The following is a 19163-nucleotide window of genomic DNA, read 5'->3' as shown; positions in this document are numbered from 1 at the left end:
TGAGACACTTTTATCGCAATCAACGACAAGTGCTTTGGAAATTATTACCTTCTCTAAATTCCCTTAATGCAAGAACACGCTTAATGAATTACTTAAACTAATTGCTTAATAATTCATGAGTGCTCCCAGTTCTTAGAAAGTGGTAATTTAACATTTACACATACAGGACAGTATTGCAAAATCGTTCTTTTTTTAAAACTCAAGTGTGTAACAAAAACCTGGGAGGCACGCTGGGCTCTTGTCACAATTTCTGTTCCTAACCAACAACGCTGTGCTTCACCTGTTTAACAATACGAGGGGTCTAGAAGAATCCGGCGACCCCTGTGGCTGTGGCTGGAGTTGCCTCATCTATGACACGCATGTGGTTTCCTTCTGGAGACTCTGAACCTCGGAAAACACATCTCTTCCTGTGCATCACTTCCGGGATGAGACAACACTCTGCTCCTTACAACACAAGACTGGAACTAAGACAACCTCTTTGTAAGAAAGCGTGCATAAAGGTACTTTTTTTTTTTTATTCGTTACGCTTTAACTTTAACACAAAGGTCAAATGTTCAGCTTGCACTGATTTTCATTATAACCAGTAAAAAAAACAAAACAACGCAAATCCGTTTTTGTGGTTCCGAGGCTATTACATCGTGTAGCTTAAGTGAACAAATACAGCTCAGTCCATTTTCATTTTCAGGGCACAGGCTGTTGGTCTCCCCAGAGCCCCTTGCGCTCAAAGATGAAACGTCAAATAACTGGATTCCTTTGGAACCAAGCCCAGCCTAAATTGGAGTACACAGTGTGCCCATGGAGTGTGTCCAGCTCCCTGCTGCCACATGTGTTGTCCACGGGGATGTTTAAATAGACTTTGGCATGTGGATGTTTCCGTGGTAGTGCTGCAACAGAACAGTGCCACAGCGCCCCCTGCAGGGCTACGCAGAGTGTCTATAGGGCCGCAATAGCCTTGGCGGCTACTCTCCTCCCTAGTGGCAGGCTCAGGTCTGTGATGGCCAGTACCACCTTGGGTTTTGCCAGGGCGGTCAGTTTCACCAGCTCGGACACCTGCACAGGTAAGCAGATGAGAGAGACGTCAGCCAGAGTCCACATAGAGAGGGCGATACAGGGTTGGGGCACGTGTGGACAAGTGAGAGAGGGAAAGAGACCAGGCAGGCACAGGGTTTTCACTTACTTGAAAGCTGCAGATTGTCATCTGCTTCTAAAAGTACAATATCTAAAGTCGCCAAAACATTTAAGCTGCAATCAATTAACGAGGTTATAATAAGGATATTATAAGATCAATTAAGGGTTTCAATAATGTAACAGAGCTCAGCTGGAACAAAAAGGTCTAGGAGTCTTTAAGACTAGAATTGGGAGCTACTGAACTAGATCATCTTTACCACCGGTTGAAATTATTAACATCTTAAGTGAAAAATGTAAAAGAAAATCACCTATACCTATGTGTTTTTTTGTATATTTACATAACATGTCTCCTGTATTACGGGAGATTAACACACAAGGCACATTTACTACCGCAAGAACGATTCACAGAGACTTCGCTTCCACCTTGCAGGGAAATCACTACCCTGCACCCTGAGTTCCTAACTCTGCCTCTGCAGCGCATCTGCCAGGGTGCGCCAACAAGGAGCGCCTCACCATGGTGAAGGGCATGAACTGCAGGATGCTTCCGCGGCTGCCCTGCTCCAGGCACTCCACGCACTCCTCCATGAAGCTCTGCACGAACTGCGTGTGCGGCCCCGCGGTCTTCGAACTCAGGATAGACGACACCAGCAGGAACAGGTTCGCTGGAGAGAGAGGGGGAGAGATGAGACAGATGGGGGAGGTGGCGCTGCCCCAGCTTAGCAGGGTGCATATTGCTCTCGCGTAACTCGGCAATATGGCTAAATTGCAGCTGCGCTTATCAAACAGGTCACATCAGAGCCGTTCTCTCCAGACAGATTAGAACTGGGGTGCACCGCTCCTGTCCTGACAGAGAGACGCAAAGACCAGGGCCAGTGATGGGAAGAGAGGAAAACGGCGGGGCGGACAGGAGGACAGGAGAACGGAGCAGAGAGGGTGACGAGGAGGAGCAGGGGAAGAGCGAAGGTGCAGATGAGAAAGGGAAGGGTGGGCTCAGCCCCCTAACACTGACCTCCGAGACACTTAGGTGGTAGAGAGAGAGACGAGACAGATGTGAACAGAGGAACACAGGCCTGAGGGAAACGGAAACGCATGCACAGCTACACTCGCCGCACGTGCCCAGACAGGCAGGACGGGTCAGTCAGATCGTACCCAGCACACGGTTGAGGGGGTCTCTCATGTTGACAGTGTGTAGCTGGGAGGCCGACAGCGAGCTGCTCATGGACCGGTCCCCTGTGGAAAGACAGAGGCTGAAGGTCAGTGACTCGCACAGCAAGCAGCTTTCCCTAAGAGGAGGGGGGGGTCAGGACAGAGAGAAGGGAAACGGAAGGCTTGCGTTTGAAGTTTAAAATGTGGGGGGGAGGGCTCAGTGAAAGGGAAGAAGACGCAAAAGGAAAGAGAAAGACTTTGAGAAATCGGAGGGGGAGACATAGATCAAAGAAAGTCAAAGGAACACTTATCTAGCGTTGGAGTAATCCCGGGCTTTTTCCCCCACTCACTGTACTTTTTTTTCCAGGCTGATGCAACTCATGAACACAGGCTCACATCAAAGGGAACTTTCCCATTTTTCATGGGAGAAAAGCTGAAAGAGTCTCGATTTCCCAAGAGTGTAACTGTGTAATTGTTTAATTAGGAGCCTGAGCTTCCCGTGCTTACCAAGAGGAAGTGTTGCGAAAGGCAATTTTAGTCAAAAGACCAAGAAGAAGCCTCTCCCCTTGTTAAAAATGCCCTGGTGCTGGAGCCAGAAAGTGCCTGAGCACTTCCCGGCTCTTATAAGGGCCATTCGACCCGGATCTTCTAAGCAAACCCATTTCGATTTCTGCCTTTCTGACTAGATCAAGTGTGAGCAGGTCTCACTTGGCTCAGTCTAGCTCCCTCTGCTAGCTGTCTATACATGTGTATATATGTACAGGGGTCTATACGTCCCCCTCTGCTAGCTGTCCATTTCTAAAGAAAAAAAATGTCAGGTTATAAAAGACAAATCTGGAAGACTATTAGTGGCAAAGAGAAATAAAAATGCCTTTAAACAAGATAATACGCCATTTAAACGCCATACTTTGTAAAGAATATTGCCTAATACATATAATTTAGCAATATATATGCAACACAATTCTTCCATGCAAAGTAGCATTGTCATTAACCGAATAATAAAATCACACTTCTCTGTGCAAATAAATGAGTCTGAAGATCATGTGTAATTACTTTTGTATATATGCAGAAGACCGGACTACCTCCCCACCCCTCACCAACACCACACTTGCTTGGGTTTTCTCTGGACGCCCTGGCTTCCAAACACCTGCCAGTGTCATACTAATCGAGGATAGGTTTGCGATTCTAAGCAGAACCCCTTCCCCCATGAGGAAGAGCAGCCTTTGTGCTCCATGAAACGGTGGATTAGCTAATGGACAGGTATGTGGCAAGCATTCAGAACAAACAGCCCGAGTCGGCTTTCTGTCTCCCCCTCTCTAAACAACAGGCAGGCACAGTGCCTGGCACCTCTTGCCATGCTTTGTTATGGTGCTGGCCAGGCCAGTGCAGGATTATACCGGTAGACTTGCTCTGCTGCAGTGGGGCAACCTAAATCACAAACTGGACAATGTTTTCCACTACTCTGACTGTCTGCTGCCCATTGCACTGCACCTCGGTAGTCAAGTCAAGATCTGGGATGAAGTTCAGAATTTTCTACAGCAGGCAAGTGTTTTGTAGCGGCATTTTCCTGGATTGTAAAATGTGGAGGACCGTCACAATCAGACCATCCACCACATTTAAAATGCATAAACCACTTATGTTTGGTGAACACACTTAAAAATATTAGTTGCTTGAGAAGCCGTATCGAAAATCATACGATGAGGAGCTGTGTCCATTACATACATTGACTGCCCACATGAATCCTGCCCTGTCAGTGTGCCATGTGCTAGCCATGAGAAAAAATAATTTTCCAAAAAAATGTTTAACCCATCTGCCTTACTTAATTTTGATCGTACCCAGGAATTTCTTGAAACGGGCCAGGATCGTGATGTTCAAGAACATGAGTGAATAGCTTGTAACAGACTCCTACATCTCTTTGTGTAAAGACACGCCTCCCACTTTCCATTTCCCATTAGTTTCCATTTACATCACACTATGAGGTATCACTAAACTCGTGAGGCACAGTTTGAGTTTGACTTATAAACAGATATGCACAGAATTTCTCATCAAAGCATGTCACAGTGAAATTGTTCACTGCATTAGTAGTAGTTTACTTAGAAATAACGCACACAACTTTACCATTACCAGTAAGATTTTGCTGTTTTCAAACTGGTCCAAAGCAGATCAGTGATGTACATTTCCAGGAATGTCTTATACTGACATCTTAAAAGAATCCCTATTATCATGAATAAAGTTCAAATGAACAATTATTCAAATGATCAAGTTCCTAAAAAGATGATGATAATGATGAATGCGGTGTACCTGGGCTGGAAAGAATGACTGGGTCGTCCTCATTGGAACTCAGCAGACGCATCAGCTTGGAGGGCTGCGTGTCGTCCAATGGAAACAGACTGTTGTAATCCTGCAGCCAATGAGAGATCACCAATGTTCATTTCGGAAACGCCACCACATAAAATACAACAGCCGCATCATGGGATATTACGACTGTGCTTACTAGTATCCTTTTTAGCAAGGGTCACAATGAATGAGGAAGAACTGAACCTTTCTTTTTAAAACCATCATCTACAATAAATCAAAACAAAAACCAGCATTTTGGGGGGAAGTGGCAAGTTTCATTTTTTTTTTCCCCACTAGATCTGTGACCAAATCCGTCCTTCTTTCTTCAGACTCCGTGTTGACGACCTGCCGATGAGGAAAAAGGCGCCGCCGTCTCGCGCGTGCGCGCGACTCACCTCGATGTCCTCTCGCTGTCTCTTGCGCTGCCGCGCGGAGGCCTGGCCTTTGTGGTGGGTCGAGTAGGAGCTGAGCGCACACCAGACCGCCAGCCTGCAAACAGAACGCGTCAGAGCGCGGACCCCACAGCCTGCTCCCGTCCCACGACATGCGGGAGAAAAACACTGTGTGCACTCTCTGTTTCTCCCAATCCAGCGTCACGGGGTGGCTGGAGCCTATCCCATCAAGCAGTGGGCACAAGGCAGGGCGCACCCTGGACGGGAAGCCAGCCCATCGCAGGATTTTGTGCACTAATTTTATTAATTGCTGTAAGCCTTAGGTTGGACGCTCCTGTACAGTCCCAGACCATAATGAAGGTAAGGAAAAGGGGAGATCATTTGTCTCATCCATGCTAGCAGCTTATTAGTCAGAGTATCTCACCTCAGCCGGGAGTAAAAATATGCTTCCTAGGGCTAAACCCATCCATCCATTTTTACTCCGCTTTTCCTGGTAAGGGTCGCGCTCGGGCTAAATACAATCCCTTTTAATTCCTAATTCTGACTCCCAGTTCTTGTTTCATTGCTAACCCTGAAGTACAGAGTTTAATGAATTCTCTGCAACTTTCAGGATGGCTCTAGTTCTGTGCTCGCCCCATTTTTATGTTTAGGCGACCCTTCCCGAAGCGCTGATCTAGGGCGGACGCGTGTCTCTCCCGCGCCCTGCCCCCAAGAAGGCCTTGTGTTTTGCGACAGCAGCAGCGAGGGTCGTCACGGTGCCTTACTTGGCCAGGGCCTTGCCCGGGGGGTCTGCCAGGCTGTGCCAGCGCGCCGAGTCCGTGAGCAGGCTGGGCAGGATCTGCCCCAGGAGGGTGAGAGTGATCTGCTGCATGTCCAGGCAGAAGATACTGTACAGAAGCTCCACCGCACACATCACCCACTCCTGCCGGGTCCCCCTCAGCAGCTCCTGGGGACACGAGTACATGCACATTGCAGAAACACACAACACACAACACACAACAACACACACATTAATAAACATCTGTTAAAGGCCCAGGTTGTTGAGACAGACACTGGAACTCTATATCAGGAACAAGAGCACACAACCAGCTTCATAAAAGTTTTTATAGTGGTTTTTATGAAACTCACTGCTACCTTATCAGCTTTTGGTTGCACAGCCTGCTCACAGCTGAAGAAGGCTCCACAGCCGAACTGCTGAGTCTCTCCATCTCTCCATTCTGTTTTTAAGCATGCAGTGAACCTTTCCTTTGTTGCCAAGTATTGTCCACCTGGGATATATTTTGCGGTCCATTTTATTTGAGCTGTACTGCTTAAAACATACAACCAGACTGCACTTTGCAAAAATGTTGTATCAACAGAAGTATGCATTTCTTCAACATCCGACATTTTCTGTACTGTATTTGTGTTACAAGCTTTAACAATTAATTGAATGAAAGAGTTTGCTATGGACTATTACACACTTAGTCTGGCTTTGAGACTGAAATCCAGGCTGAAAATGGCGCAGGCCGCTCATAAAGTTTAGGAATAAGAGTCCTTCACCTGAAGTATAAGCTAAAGGCTGTAGGAGAGGAGGTCACAGTGAAGTGCATTGACATGGTCTCTCTACCTGCACCATGTGATCCACGCACTGACTGACCTTGACCAAGTTGTTGGTGAACCAGAAGACCCCCCCCATGTGCAAGAGGCTCTCAAAGAGGTGCAGGGCCTGGCTGTCCACCCAGCCTCGCTGCAGCACCTCCGAGAACTGGTGGCTCAGGGCGGCGCGGATGGGCTCGCGGGGGGCCAGCAGGTTCCGGTAAGGGACAGGCTCCAGGCCCTCCATGGGCGGCCGCAGCACCACGCCGGTCTGCTGGAAGACGTCCGCGCACATGTGCTCCAGGATGGAGCTCATGATCACCACCCTGAGGGGAGAGGGAAAGACAAGACACCTCACGAGACAGAAAGGGAGAAAAAATAAAAGAGAGAGAGACAGGAGGGGGGGGACACAGGCTTCGTGTCTTAGGAATGGGTAAATGCTCCGGCACTGGAAACGGAGACAGAGAGAGATGGGGAGGTGGCGGCAAAGCGGAAAAATAGCAATTCCCAGCACTGGTCCTGGAGGAACTCTGTCTCCTGGGCCTCATGCCAGCTGGTCCTTACATCGCCACTCCTAAATGCCCGACTTAAATAATCATAATAATATTATTATTAATAATAATAATAATAATCTGCTTGCTCATTTAGACTTTTATTTAAAGTGTTTCCTCAGTCAGTTGTGACTTCAGAGGTACTGCTCCAAATGCTCCAGCACACAAACTTCTTCCGTTACCTCTGAATAAATAACCATTGACCACTGCTATTCTGCCTAGGTTGGAAACCAGATAAGATAAGATAAGCTCACTTTATTGGCCATATACAATCTCTTGTATTTGCAATTTGTCTTTACGCAGACCCCAACTTGCTCTCCATGAGACACACAGACAGGGAGAAAAGCTTGGGGTCAGAGCGCAGGGTCAGCCATTTATACAGCGCCCCTGGATCAGTTGGGGTGAAGGGCCTTGCTCAGGGGCCCAACGGAGTAGGATTCCTCTGCCAGCCACTGGATTCGAACCGGCAACCTTCCGGCCACAGGCACAGATCCTGAGCCACAGAGCCACCGCTCCGCCCGCGAGTGGCCTTAAACCAGTGTCCCACATAGAAAAGAGGGATGGGGAAGGAATATGAACAGTGGCAGAGAAAGCGGTATTTTTAAAACCATGGCACAGGGAAATGAGGCAGAGAGCTGTGTGTGTGTGTGTGTGTGTGTGTGTGTGTGTGTGTGTGTGTGTGTGGGGCGGGGGGACAGGAGATGATTTTAAGAGCAACGACGTCCCCTACCGCTCGTTGTAGAACTGCAGGGTGTTCTCCGCAGAGTGTCCGTAGAGAGGCGTCATCAGCTGCCGGATCATGGTCTGGGGCTTCTCCCTCTCGTCCAGGCCCAGCATTCTCACGTGGGCCACCAGCCAGGCCACAGCGCAGATCGCCATGCTGCACACCTTCCCCTTGATGTTGTCGGTGATCTTCTGCTCCAGGGACGGGGGGGGAAGACAGTTGGATCAACAGACGAGCACACACTCGCACCCAGGCTGATGACCACACTGTGCGACGGGTGGAGGAGATGGCTATCAGCAGACAGCTAAGCCAAGATCCTCAGATCATCGCTTGGGGGGGGGGGGGGGTTCATGCCAGCTTGCCATTCTCTCACAGGACCACAGAGTCGGGGGCTGTGGGACGCACACACACACACGAGCAGACCTGTACGGACTCCACAGTCAGCACGCCATTCTCCCAGGCGTTCAGCACCTCCAGGATGGCCGCGGGCGTGCTGAGGCAGATTTCGTGCCACTTCATCTGACTGGCAGACACGGGAAGAATGAAAGAAAGGAGGAAACTGCAGTCAGACACATCGGGCCAGTATGAAGTCAGTCTAGGGTAAGGGTAGATTGAGGGGTGGGGACAGGAGTGGACCGACTGTGCAGGAGGGCTCTGCGCCGGGGCTCCCCCCCCCGAGTGCTGTTGCCGCTGTGCGACGAGGGGAAGCCGCTCTGGAGCGATTACTCTTGCCTGCCGGCGGAGGGGCGTGCACTCACACGAGCTTCATCTCCGAAGAGTTGTTGAGGAGGGCCACCAGGTTCTCCACTTTCCCCGGCTCGGGCCGGAAGCAGGGGTGGTCGGGGTTCAGGATCTTCCCGTCCTCCGGCATGCAGGTCTGCAGCCAGGTCTCGAAGAAGGGCGTCTCCCCCGAGGGGCTGGGGTCCGACAGGATCACCTGGGGCGGGAGAGGGGAGGATGAGGAGCAGGGAGAGCAAGAGAGCAAGAGAGTAAGAGGGTGTGCAGACGGTTCAGCTGGCATTCGCTAAAGAGCAGACTCCCCCAAGACGAAATGCAGCAAGAGGACTCGTATACAGAGTGACAAACTTGACAAACAGTGCCAGCTAGTGTCCAACAGAGGCACTGCCTGCAGCACAGCAAGAAATAGTGGCGAAGAACAGACAACCTTTCTTCCCTAAAATAATCTAATCAACAAATTCCCACAGCTGCCAGAAGCAGAAGAGCTTCCAATCCTGCTGGGGGAGGAAACTCCCAGTGTGTGGTCTCCTGTCACAGCAGGATGTCACATGTCCAGTAATATGTTCTTACTGTGAGCGTTAACTGTATCCGCTTCGACAACACTGTAACTTATCAGTCGTGCCAAAAGACTCCTTTAATTGTGGATTAGTGGGAAACCTCTCCAGCCAGAGGAGTCCGAAACTGGGAGATTCTGCTATCAAGGGAAGTAGAGAGCATGAAGATTTAACCGCAGATTGAGAGAAAGCGACATACACTGGTACACAGTGACACCTAGTGGTGCAAATGGTAAAAGCAAATAACCATTGAGAAAGCCTTTTACTCTAATAGTGATAGTGCATTGAGGGTGGACAGCAAAAGAGCTGCAGGAACAGATGCAGTGCAGATGCACTGAAGAATGGGCAACTGCAACACATACCCCCCATTTCTATGAATGAGACGATCAGTTCAGTCATGCTTGTTTCTGCTAGTTCAATATTCGAGGGCAGAGCCACACAGAAAACCCTGTTAAAGCCCCTTTCTGTATTAGTAACTCCTAATAGATCTGCACCACAGGGCAGAGCGCCGCAGTGCAGTTCACCCACTGTGCCACCCGAGAGTGCTGACCTCCGAGCCATAGGTCTGGACCACGTGGCACAGCATGAGGAAGGAAATGTCGAACAGCAGGGCACGCACGGAGGCTGGCTTCGCTGGGGAGAAAAACACAGAGGGAGAGGAGGGCGTCATTCAAAACAGCCTCAAGCTACAAGCCACCAGTTTCCTTCACACACTCTGAGGCATCGCCATCACAGCCAGCGTGACACTTACATCCTTCACCGCTGATGTGCTTGGGAAACTCATTCAGCCTAGAGGACAAAGAAAAAAAGCCGTGTTAGAGACCACCACTGAAAACATTCTAACTCTCCATTCAGGCTCTGAGGTTCTCCCCTGTTTGTCCCAATCCTACTGCAGCCTCCACTCCTTCGCCACCTGCCCGTTTCCCTTCTCAGAGACGGGGTCTCCCCTCCTATGCAGGGATGCTCAGGCAGTGGCTGTCCCTGCACAATGATGCGATAATAAGATGCAATGATCTGACTGGCGTCATGTTGCACCTGAGTATTTCAGGATTTCAGGGTTTTCTGTGGAGGGGTTGTTTGGTTGGGTGTTGTGCTGTATTGCTTCGTCTCTCGCTCCATCACGCCTCCTTATTGCTGTGCTGTGATGTCATTTTCTGTGGTACTATAAGGTACTGTGTTTGCTTGTGCTGTATTTTGCTACATCATGCTGGAGTGTACAGTTTCACAGAGCTGTGCCCTGCTGTACTGTGTTTTGCGGTGTATGGCACAGGCTCTCACTTGATGAACTTCCTGGCAAATGACTTGAGTTTCCCTGTTGCGGCTGCAGCGGCCAAGAGCAGATCCAGACTCTTCCCAGAGAGCATGTGACCCAGCACTCCCAGCAGCCCTTCCGGGGACTTGGAGTGATCAGCATCTACTGTCTGCATAAGGACAGGAAGAAAGAGGGAGGCAAGGAGGTTGGCGTGGAGGTCAGAGAGAGAGTTATGAGACAGGAGTGGGTACCAGACGCTGTCAGCAGCATCTTTCAGTTCCTCATGCAACCACATCCTTTCAAAAGTAGCCAGAAAGGCTTACAGACCAATGTAAAACCAGGGTAGCTTGTGAAATAAGCATAAAGCACATGAAGAGCAAGTGAAAAATGAGCAAAAATAGCAGCCTGTTCCACCAGATGGGTTCAGGTTGTGGTGGTCCGTTAGGCAGGCTGAGCAGTGGAGTGCCTGGAGACATTTTAATACGCGATCCCCCAAAAAATCTTCAATTTACAAAGCCTTCCCAAAGGAGAACCACTTGCCTTTTGTCAACAACACGTTGATAAAACAGGAGCAGAATCCAATTCGCTCCATGGTAATGACACTGTTCACACCACCCAGTTCGTAAGTGGAGTATTAAACAGCCCATCTTCTGAAGTAAGGCCCTGTCTGCTGGGCTGCAGGGGAGAGGACAAGCATGCAGGCATCCCGGCCAGCGGTACCTTGAGGATGTTGGTCACGGTGGGCTCCGCGCGCAGGATGAGCCCAGGATTGGGCTGGATGTTGGCGTTTTCGGCCGTCTTTAACCGTGGGGCGTGCTCCCTGTCCACAGCCCTGAAGAAAAATTCAGCGTGGAGAAGGACAGGGGGACCGGAGGGGGGGAGAGAGAGAGCAGAACGCGGGGAGGGAGACCAGGAGCGGCAGGAAAGGAAAGCAAAGCGAGGGAGGGAGGCGGAAAGGAAAATAAAAGAGAGGAAGAGGAAGAATGAAAGGGGTCAGCTCCTCGCTCCAGAGCGGCGCTCTCTCTGGATGACGCACACAGGGAGCTGACCGATGCTACGTACCGCTTGGTGCTGAGGTTCGAAGTGTTGGCCTCGGACAGCAGGCCCAGCTTCCTGCACTCCTGCAGCAGCAGCTCGATACAGTCACAGCTGCAAGACAGGAGATGCGTCACCGCCAGCGGGCAGCTGCAGGACTTATGCAGACTAGGAGAAGGTTCGATTAGGAGGGGGCGGAACGGTGGCGCTGTGGATCGGGATCTGCGCCTGTGGCTGAAAGGGTGCCTAATCTGGAGGTATCTGTAGACTGTAAGTCTTCCCCCCCCCCCCGATCATCACCGTTTCTGACGTCAGAACCTCCCTAAAAGGTACGGCACCCTGACGCAGGTTTCCCAGGTTTGTTAGCCCATTGAACTAATAAAAACCCAAGATGGGTTTGCTCATATTCAAAATCTACGCTTAGAATAAATAAAATGCACATTAAAAAAATGAAATGATGAACACAACCCTGTGCACAGTTCAACCTACTACACCAGGGCACCTTAAAAACCCTTGTGAGCAGCTGGGAGAAAATGCCCCCCCACCCCCACCCCCCTCCCTGGGGCACCTACTTGCACCTCTGGTCCGCCTTGTCCAGCAGTGGGGTGAGCTTCAGCAGGTACTCAAAGGCAATGTTCACATCCTCCATGAAGTCCTGGCAGACAGAACAGACAGGTGCTTTCAAACACAGACAGCTGGAAGAGGGCTTCTGGGACAGGCGCACACTGCAGCACTGGGCAATCAGAAGCAGGCTTTGTTAAGCACCATCAGGCATGAGCAACAGGAACAGGAAGGACCTCCCTGCAAACAGACACACGGCAGACTGGAGCCTGGAGGCCCCGGCAGACATGCAGAGTAAGAGCGACAGACGGATGAATACCTTCTCTCCCTGAGGATACTTCTTCAGCCGGAGGAGTACCTGGGGGATCTGTGGAACAGTAACAGCAGTTTGGTAAAACCACAATGAGGGACACACACATGTGAATGTAGGTCTGCAGGCAGAGGGCAAATACAGACAGACTACAGAGTCATGTTACTGAAGTTCAATCCCAGGCTTCCTTCAAGAAAAGACTGAGCAAATCCTCAGATCAATAACCTATTTTGCTGCAATGCTTCCTCTCATGTACAGATGCCTCTTATGTTCTTATTACTTTTACTGGCCTCAGTGAGGAAGCTTTGGTTTGATTCACACACATTTCAGCTCTGAGGTGTCAGTAACAACACGTGCAATTAATAAATGAGACAATGCAACTTATAGGAGTCTTAATATTTTAATTACAGTGCCCAACATTCTTTAACATGAAATAACAGGCAGGTGCTAGCGCTGGTCTTTATCAGCACTCAGCGCAAGTCGCCTGCAAGCATTCACATGACTCAGCCATACTATACATTACCATCCATCCATTTTCTACCCACTTTCACCAGTTCAGGGTTGCAGGTGAGCCAGAGCCCATCTGGGCAAGCAATGGGCAGGAGCTGGGGTACGCCCTGGACAGGATGTCAGTCCATCACAGGGCAGACACTCAGACACACCACACCTCACACCAACTCTCCCAGCAGCCAGCATCCCTACCAGCATGTCTTTGGACAGTGGGAGGAAACCAGAGCACCCAGAGAAAACCCATGGGAAGAACATACACACTCCACCCCAGGAACTGAACCCAGGGCCCTGGTGCTGTGAGACAGCAATGCTTACTACCATGCCATCATGTTGCCATAATATGTTTTACCGTGGTAGTCATGCAAAGCATAAAATAGAAACTAAAATGCAGGTTGGCAAAAACCAATCAATCCTTAAAGGTTTGCAAAAGAACCTGCGCTGCTTAAAGGGCAACTGCAGAGCTCTGCAGGAGCGCTGGCAGAAAGGGGGTGCACCACCCCTGTCCCATTGCCCACCTTGAGGAAGGTGAAGGCGGTCCACTTCAGCTCCTCGGTGCCCTCCGGCGACTCGATCAGCCCGGTGAAGCAGGCCTTCCAGATCTCCAGCACGAACAGGGGCGAGGGGATCCGCTGGGGGGGTGGGCAGCAAACACACACACAGGGTTAATCCCGGCAAGCCCCTCGCCGTTGCTACCCTAACCTCACGCCTGCTTCCACGGGGACTTACACTGGAGCTGCAAGAACCGTCAGTGCTAAAAACCACACACCCACACACACATATATATATATATAAACCACGTGTTGGACATCTCCTGGTCACCCATGTAAAAGGTGCAATAATATTCACAGGCTTGCTCCCATGAGGGGTTCAGCTCAAAAAGCAAAGGCACGAGACTTACAGTTCCCAAAAAAGAAAAGCTTGTCCTCACAGAGCACTAACTCATTCAGAACGCTGGGCGCCTAAGCGCTTTTACAGCCGGACCACAGCGATGCCAACAGGTGCACCTTGCCAATGGAGCCCTCATCTCCTTCCCACACACTTGCCTGCCCCTGTGCGGCCGTCGAGACCTCGAGTCTGACTCCAGTCTGCGTGGCGGCGCTCTCCTCCTCGCAGTGGGGAGCCGGTGCCTCTGCATGTCACCCTCAGGGAGTCTGAATCTTACAGCACAATCACCGAGACGCCCGCTGCGGGAGGGGGCGGGGCCGGCACCCCCCGCTCACCTGCATCCTCTTGATCATCATGAGCTGCTCCACCAGGGGCTGCGTCTCCCCGGTCAGGTTCATGGTGCCCTCCAGCATGACCAGGGTGTGCACCGAGGGGAAGGAGGTGCGCTGGGGGGGCTCGGCCTGCACCACCAGCATCAGGGGGATACTGGGGGAGAGGGGCGGAGACAAGTAGGAACCAGGGAAGGGGCCGGGAAAGAAAAGAGGAGAAAAGATGGACAGAAGGAGGAGGGGTCAGGACTCATACAACTGTCTTCACACCCCGCATACACAACTGTCATGAGCTTACAGACAGAATAAGGTCAGAACCCATTGAGCTTGAGGTATGAGATGCCCCCTTACGTTATATATAACACCACCCTCTTGAAGTATGAAGAACCCCTGTACATGATAAGACGTCCCCTTGAGGTATGGGGAACCCCTGTCTTATATAACACCTCCCCATCTTACAGGTAATGAGGTAAGGTTCCTTCTTGAAGGCTCTCGTGACATTGAAGAAATGCTGCACCGCGAGAAAGCATGGCACAGATCAAAGGCTACAGCAGCCTGCATAAATAAGGTTTATTTGAGTAGGCCAGTCTTGATCTGTGTGGAAATGATTTCTTTCACAGGTTACCGGGTACACTGATCTCAAGAGACAATATCATCACCACGACCCCGCCCTGCGCTCACCTCTTCACCAATGACAGGCACTCCTCCAGCTTGCTCCTCAGCACCTGATTGGTCAAACTGTTGAGGTTCTCCGTCACTCGGATCACCGCCTGCTCCACATTGGTCCAGGAGGCTGTCAATCACAACCAGGGGAGGGCGGGACAAGACCGTGGTCTCAGTTTGCTTCTACAGTGGCTGTGTGCCTGTTTCTGGAATGTCAGATTCCTGCGCTCATGACAGAAACTGCACCGCTAACGGACAAAAGAATGCTGCATTTGTGATGAGAGCTTGTGGCGACTGTGGTGTGCAAATGGTTTGTCACAGCATATCTAAAAAAAAAAAACAGTCCCCTAACCCCCTGAGCGGGGCACTGACCCTGCTCCTCCAGCCGGGCGATGTGGATCAGGGCCCGGTTCTTGGTGCCCCGCAGGAGCCCCTCCAGCCGGTCCACGCAGGCCCGCAGGCTGGCCTCCCCCGCCTGCTCCCCCTGCTCGCGCAGCCGCGCGCTGTACCAGGCGCAGCCCTGCAGCAGCCACACCAGCGCGGCCAGCAGGGAGCGGCACAGCCCGATGCACTCCTCCGCCTTGCCGTGGCAGCTGGGGGGGGAGAGAAGGAGCGTAAGACAAGAGGTGCACAAACGAGATGCTCAGTTACTGGGGCGGGGGGGGGGGGGGTGATGGCACAGCCACACGCTTTCCATAACACCAGCGCTGATCCGTCAGGCTGTGCCTGCCTCCGCCCATAATCAGGACTGGGTAAGGGTCCCTTGGGGAGCCCTACAGTTTAGCCCGACTTCACCTCTTGGGGGGACCGTCCCCTGGCTCCTGGACAGACGACACCAGTGCCCCCACCCCTGGCGCAGACTGGTAGCAAGGAAGAGATTTGCCCACGGACAGGTAGTGAGACAGGGAGCCCAATCGCCTTTCACCAAGGGATCAAAACCCTGGGGGACAGTGAAGCCTCACTTGCACAGCTTTTGGGAAGCGGGTGGAAACCGGAGAACCAGGAAACCAGCAAGGACCATGCAAGCTCCACACACACAGGCAATACAGGCCGGGACTGATCCACACATCCGCAACACAGCTGGGCAGCCTGATCCACTCTGCGAAGAATATGACCTCCGTTGACCTATCAGTATGTTATTCGCAATGTGGGGTAATTCCTCGCCTACCTGAGCTGATGGGAGAACATGTCCATTATCTCCAGCAGGGACTTGACGCAGAGCTCCCGGGAGAAATCGTCAAACTGGGGACCAATCAGAATAAACAGGGTGGTGAGGGTCAGTCACGTGCCCAGCTTCCAAACAGATTGAGAACAGAAGCAGAGGACACCTGTCTTATTAAACATCACCGGGATCTACAGCTGCAGAATGCATTAACTTTTTAACTTTTTGGGAATTAATTAAAAAGAACACCGTGGAATATCTATTATCCAAGTACAGTAGAAATGTGATTTATATTAACTAATGCACACTGCAGATGTTTTGCTTTGGCAATAAAAAAAAAAACATATACCCACCTTACTAACAGCTGTCAAAATGCTGGAATAGGAAACCATCTAGGGGAGAAATAAGATGACGAGAGTTAATTTTACTGTCTATATCAATGTCAATGTCAATATCGCCTCACCACTCTGACCCACAGATCAAAGCATGTCTCAAACCAAAAATCCCTCCATTAAACCCCCAATCCACCCTGTACTCCTGGCACTGTACCTGCGAACTGATGGCGTACTTCAGGTAGGACAGGATGAGAGGGTTGGGCGACAGTCCAATCATGGCCTGCTCCAGGAGAGCTTCTGCACACAGGGGACAACAAATACCCAGTATGACGCATCAGAACGCCCAAAGAAGAACCCACTAGACTGTGTCCAGACCTGAAACTCCATTCAACAAAGCGACTATACCACACATACTGCATGCTCCTCAAGGGGCACAATGTAATAGAAAAAGTTAGTCATAGGTGCAGTGTTTCTTGTCCAAGCTGCAAGAATTAACAAAATATATCACTGTTGTTTGTTTACTATTACCACCCACAATTAAGTGGCTCCATCACCCACCAGATCACCTTGGCTTGGAGCTGGGCAGAGATGTGCAGACATCCAGTAGCTGTAACTTTCACCATCCCTCATCAACAAGCAAGCATAGAGCCATCTGCTGTATCACCCTGCAACCCACTGAAGCTCAGCAGGTGTGAGCCTGGTCAGTACCTGGATGGGAGACCTCCTGGGAAAAACTAAGGTTGCTGCTGGAAGAGGTGTGAGTGGGACTGGTAGGGAGCGCTCACCCTGCGGTATGTGTGGGTCCTAATGCCCTAACGAGACGTAAAGGACATCAAGACAGTCAGCGACGGGAACACACACAGAGGCACGACTGACCAGCCAGGTTGAGGTAGTCCCAGGTAGCTCCCTTGGGGAAGTTCTTCTTGATGTTGATGGCCCACTGAAAGTCACTCCAGCGCTCCTTCCAGGCCTGCAGGATGGCCTGCTTGAGATTCACCACCTTCATCTCGTGCGCTGCACCACCCCGTCACACCGACACGCCGACACGCCGCTGGGGAGAGCACACAGGCTATTTCTGGCTGTGCCAACTCCAGGCCAGCAACTTGTGCTTTTATATATTTCATTCTTACACCACAATTTGTGCAAATTCCCAATCTAGGTATGGAGAGTTTCACCCGTCTCCCATCACTATTGCCTTATTAAATATTAGACTGCTCAAATGTAGAGTTGTCAGAAAATAAACAAGGTCTATATTAAAGAACACAATACATTCATTTCTAAAATAGCCTTCAAGGTCTTAACGGATCACAGATCTTTACAATTACAATCTTACGTCCAGGTGTCTAACAGTTAATTAACCACCTGCAAAGTTTAGCACAGCCATGGCATGAAGGAGCTATGAACAGCAACCTGCAGGCCTCACAAGACAAATACCGTGTAAACAACGCAGGGTTTAACTGGAAACAACTGCGTTGCTTCGGAAGCCCCAGATATTCAGTATTAACCGTCAACCACAAACCAATTACAACGTGTGAACAATGACGCTGCACATATCCCGAAAAAGAATTCAAAATGCAAGTAGAGGCGCTTAAACTTGAGAGGATTCTCGAGTAGTTCACGTTCCCCTTCACGATAAGTCAGATCCGGGAACACTGGAGACTTCGGTAATAAAATCCCTCCACAAGTGGGGTGGCACTTGTCAACACAAGCCTGAAAACGCGTGAGTGTTTTTGTACTGTGAAAATGTATTGCCAGCGAAAATGTTTCAATTACTGCAGCGTAAAACTCTGCCCCAGAAAGTTCAGTGGCAGTTTCGCCTCAGCCTCTCACAGTTTATTCACTGTAAGATAGCTAAAGGTGGGGAGAGAGTAGAGTTTCAAGAACCCAAAGGGGATTTATCACACACTTTATAAATAAACCCAGGCTGTCCAATTTTCCATTTCTCCGACGGCTCCATGTAACCACGAAAATAAATTAAAAGTGCGGTATAGGGCGGTTACACAAACCTTGAAGCGTTCAAACATACTACACTGCTCAAATGTAGAGATGTCGGCAAATAAACAAGGTCCATATTTAAGAACACTATACAATTTCCCCACAACAAGAGTAAGAATATGGGAAAAAAAGTGTTCACAGGCGGGTCACCTCCTTTCCCGAAACGGTCTAGTCAAATGTGTGAAATTCTCAACAAAGGCATCGCGTTCAAAGTGCTAACGGTAAAGCTTTTTGGAAACTATACAGAATATAGTTAATTATCACCTAAATGATACAATACTTACATTGTAATATTTAACGCATAAAAGCGAACCAGCATAACAAAACCAATTCAAGCCCTCTTCCTACTGGCCTGACTGTCCGGATTCATGTGTCAGAACCGCATTAAAGGATCATGGCTTCCTTTGCTCTGCAGGCGACGGGATATTTATTTTTTACGTATTTCCTTCCAGCTGAACCTGCAGGCAGGGAGATGTGAAGCGCAGACAATTGAGCCTTGGGACAATAAAAGTCTTGTATTTGATATTTTATTGATTTATATATGTACAATGGGAGTAATTATTCGGGATGGGAACCTTTAAAGCTTATATGATCGCAATTTTGCTTAAAACTCCCTTAAAAACCTAAAAAATAAAAAGGCAACCCTCCCCCCCCCACACACACACAATTTATGTAAAAATATGAAACTATTGCGTTCTGATTTGAAAGTACCCTGGCACCGTGTTGTTGTTTTTTTCGTTCACTTATATTTTGATCTTTTTTGGAAACCTTTTCTCCGTTACATGTATTATTTGATGCTCAATAAAAGCTTAAAATATATATATATATTTATACGGATAGGGGAATTGGAAGAAACCCACCTTTGATAAGGAGCAAGTTTTTAATGCGGTTGTGTTACGTAAACCAAGACCATGTCGCGCCTCTGATGTCATTCTTCTAAAAAAAAAGGTACAAAGCTCTCACTGTGATTGGTTGCTCGAC

At 49.8% G+C, this 19163-nt stretch overlaps 1 protein-coding gene across 4 annotated transcripts; it reads right to left on the bottom strand.

Annotated features, from left to right (window-relative positions):
• Window positions 1-568: 568 nt before the first annotated feature.
• On the bottom strand, window positions 569-18611 carry med24 (mediator complex subunit 24). 4 transcript variants are annotated; one of them, XM_088623201.1, is made up of 26 exons: window positions 18468-18611; window positions 17064-17231; window positions 16402-16484; window positions 16206-16244; window positions 15859-15932; window positions 15063-15283; window positions 14709-14820; window positions 14034-14184; window positions 13329-13442; window positions 12313-12360; window positions 12005-12087; window positions 11460-11546; window positions 11118-11229; window positions 10424-10566; window positions 9897-9934; window positions 9696-9778; window positions 8612-8790; window positions 8277-8376; window positions 7860-8044; window positions 6640-6904; window positions 5768-5949; window positions 5007-5100; window positions 4576-4675; window positions 2278-2358; window positions 1642-1790; window positions 569-1050 (listed from the first exon to the last, which is right to left on the bottom strand). In XM_088623201.1, the coding sequence occupies exons 2-26, from the start codon at window positions 17191-17193 to the stop codon at window positions 934-936; spliced, it is 2970 nt and encodes a 989-aa protein (XP_088479327.1). In that variant the 5' UTR covers window positions 17194-17231; window positions 18468-18611; the 3' UTR covers window positions 569-933. The 4 variants fall into 4 exon arrangements, with proteins under 4 accessions (XP_088479327.1, XP_088479326.1, XP_088479328.1 ...); XM_088623200.1 differs by having other exon boundaries at window positions 17064-17238; window positions 18467-18606; XM_088623202.1 differs by having other exon boundaries at window positions 11118-11217; window positions 17064-17238; window positions 18467-18606.
• Between the last annotated feature and the right edge of the window lie 552 nt (window positions 18612-19163).

Source organism: Lepisosteus platostomus, chromosome 28 (genome assembly GCF_059453375.1).
Source record: "Lepisosteus platostomus isolate fLepPlt1 chromosome 28, fLepPlt1.hap1, whole genome shotgun sequence".
Taxonomy (NCBI): Eukaryota; Metazoa; Chordata; class Actinopteri; order Semionotiformes; family Lepisosteidae; genus Lepisosteus; species Lepisosteus platostomus.
This window is presented reverse-complemented; position numbering and strand designations above follow the sequence as displayed.